This window comes from Oratosquilla oratoria, chromosome 30 (genome assembly GCF_046742065.1).
Source record: "Oratosquilla oratoria isolate Oo_2021 chromosome 30, ASM4674206v1, whole genome shotgun sequence".
Taxonomy (NCBI): domain Eukaryota; kingdom Metazoa; phylum Arthropoda; class Malacostraca; order Stomatopoda; family Squillidae; genus Oratosquilla; species Oratosquilla oratoria.
Genome location: NC_134806.1, coordinates 49433510 through 49436009, shown reverse-complemented (window position 1 = coordinate 49436009; position 2500 = coordinate 49433510). Strand labels below are relative to the sequence as shown.

The window sequence follows — 2500 nt, the reverse complement described above, 5'->3', positions numbered from 1 at the left end:
TTATATCAATCCTTGGAAGGGAAAGATTTTTTCTTAGGAATACCACCGTAAGAATCTTACGGTTGTGTTCTTAAAAAAAAATCTTTCCTTAAATAAATCTTTCCTTATATCTTATATAAATCCTTGGAAGGGAAAGATTTTTTTAAGAATACCACCGTAAGAACTTATATTTATGAACTAATTGAGTTTCCTGTCCGGTTGTCCTGCGCCACCATGATGCTGTACCCTCCTGCCCCCAAAACACACACATCACTTTTTTTTTTTTTTTTTTTTTTTTTTTTTTTTTTTTTTTTTTTTTTTTTTTTTTTTTTTTTTTTTTTTTTTTTTTTTTTTTTTTTTTAACCTTGGATTTAGTCTTATTACGATCTCTTTGACCTCAAGTCTAACAGGAATTCGGTCGATATCCTCCAGGTCATTATACCTCCTAGTGGGGGATACTGGATCGATGGGGCTGACGGGGAACACCCTAACGACAGCCACAACCACCCGTCACAACAACCCCACAACAACAACCGTCAACAGCAGCAGAATAATAGTAGTAGTCAACCTCAACCGCAGCAGCCGAATTCGAATAGTCAACAGAATCAGCAGATTAGTCAACAGAATCAACAAAACTGGAAGGTCAAGTTCGAAACTGATGAGGGCGCGAAGCTGTATAGAAGACATTTTCTGGGAAAGGTGAGTAATTATAGTTCATATGTTTATATATTTATTCCAGTGGATACCGTGTCGAATTCATGGGCAGATGGTCGTGAGTTCGATTCCCGGGACCCGCTACATGATTCTTGCGTTGGTTCCCCGACGACCATAGCCAGACGGGGAAGTAACCCTAACGTCGGCAAAAAAAAAAAAAAAAGAAAAAAAAAATGCTTGCCGCTACGAGTGTGGTTGGTTCTTCTCTGAAAATAGTAATTTGGGGCCGCAAAGAGTGATCTTTCCTAAATCTCGGAAGCCAGTAGCGCTTCGAGTTAAAAGAGGTTTAACCATCAATAGCTGAGCGGTCTAAGGCACTGACTTGGGAGCCTCTTGGCGCCAGAACAGTAGGTTCGAATCCTCCGCGCAACGGTCACAAAAATCATCTGATTGATGTTGCTGTTCAATAGAGAATTACTCATATGGTTACAATGACGATAGCGTGAAAGGGATTTGTTCCGGTCCTTACCCCCTGCTACGAGTGTGGTTGGCTCTCCTGTGAAAATAGGAATTTTGGGCCGCAGAGAGTGGTCTTTCCTAAATCTCGGAAGCCAGTCGCGCTTCGAGTTGGAAGAGTTTTAACCATCGATAGCTGAGCGGTCTAAGGCACTGACTTGGGAGCCTCTTGGCGCCAGAGCAGTAGGTTCGAATCCTCTGCGCAACGGTCATAGAAATTATCTGATTGATGTCGCTGTTCACTAGCGAATTACTCATATATATATATATATATATATATATATATATATATATATATATATATATATATATATATATATATATATATATATATATATATTTGTGTGTACGTGTGTGTGTGTACAGTAGGGGACAAAAACTTAGGCGCCAAAGTAAAGATAATAAATTTCGTCAGATGCTGCAAGATTTTGAAGTCACACAAACTCCATTTTCTTCCAAATATCCTTGATGGCTACCTCCAGCTTGGGGATTGATTAAGTTTGGCACTCATGTAACTTATTTTTCATGAGCGCCAAGAGGTTCTCAGTTGGGTTTAAATCAAGCAAATTACCTGGCCAATCTTTTATATACCCCACGTCTCAGAATGCAAACCATTCTTTAATGAGTTTAGCAATGTGGCATGGTGCACCATCCTGCATAAAAACATCTGTTTTGCACTGAATAAAACAGCCCCCCAAATGATCATTAAGTAGCTCAAAATGTCGGTGTGCATTCAGCGTTACATTTTTTGGTAGTATCACTAATGATCCCACACCATGGTAGCCAAAAGCACCCCAAACCATCAGTGAATCAGGATGTTTTACAGTACCGTGTGTGAATTTTGGGTCCAAAGGATCACTACCAGGACGACGGTACACTTTGCCAAGACGGTTTCCAGTAACGGTGAAAGTGGCTTCATCACTCCACAACACATTTTTCCACTTCTCCACATCCCACTGTAAATACTTGCGGCAAAAAGCGACCCCTGTTCTTTTTCTGTTGTATGGATGCAAGTGGTTTCTTACGAGCATCATGGCGTGAGAATTGTAGATCATCATGCAGGCGGCTGCGTACTGTTCTCACAGACACATGACCAAGTAATGTAGGGGTTCTTTTCCTTCAACTGTGGTGCTGTTATACGTGGACTAGCATCTACCTGTCTCCTCAGTACCTTTGGAGTACGAGTAGTCTTCCTGGGCCTCCCTTTGTTCTTGTTCTGTAATCGCGGATCAGCTCCACCAGCATCACGAGTTTTCTTGGCCCACCGCTCCATACTACGCATTGGAGAAGTGGAAAAATGTATTGTGGAGTGATGAAGTGTATACACCAAATACCCATCCCCTTGTTCAAG

General features: G+C 41.1%; 1 protein-coding gene across 1 annotated transcript in view; it reads left to right on the top strand.

Annotated features, from left to right (window-relative positions):
* The window catches only part of LOC143041180 (uncharacterized), a 762242-nt gene that overhangs the window by 677778 nt on the left and 81964 nt on the right, over positions 1-2500 (top strand). The window contains exon 9 of the mRNA XM_076213010.1: positions 412-678. Within this exon, the coding sequence (XP_076069125.1) occupies positions 412-678 (267 nt within the window). The remainder of the gene's footprint in view (positions 1-411; positions 679-2500) is intronic.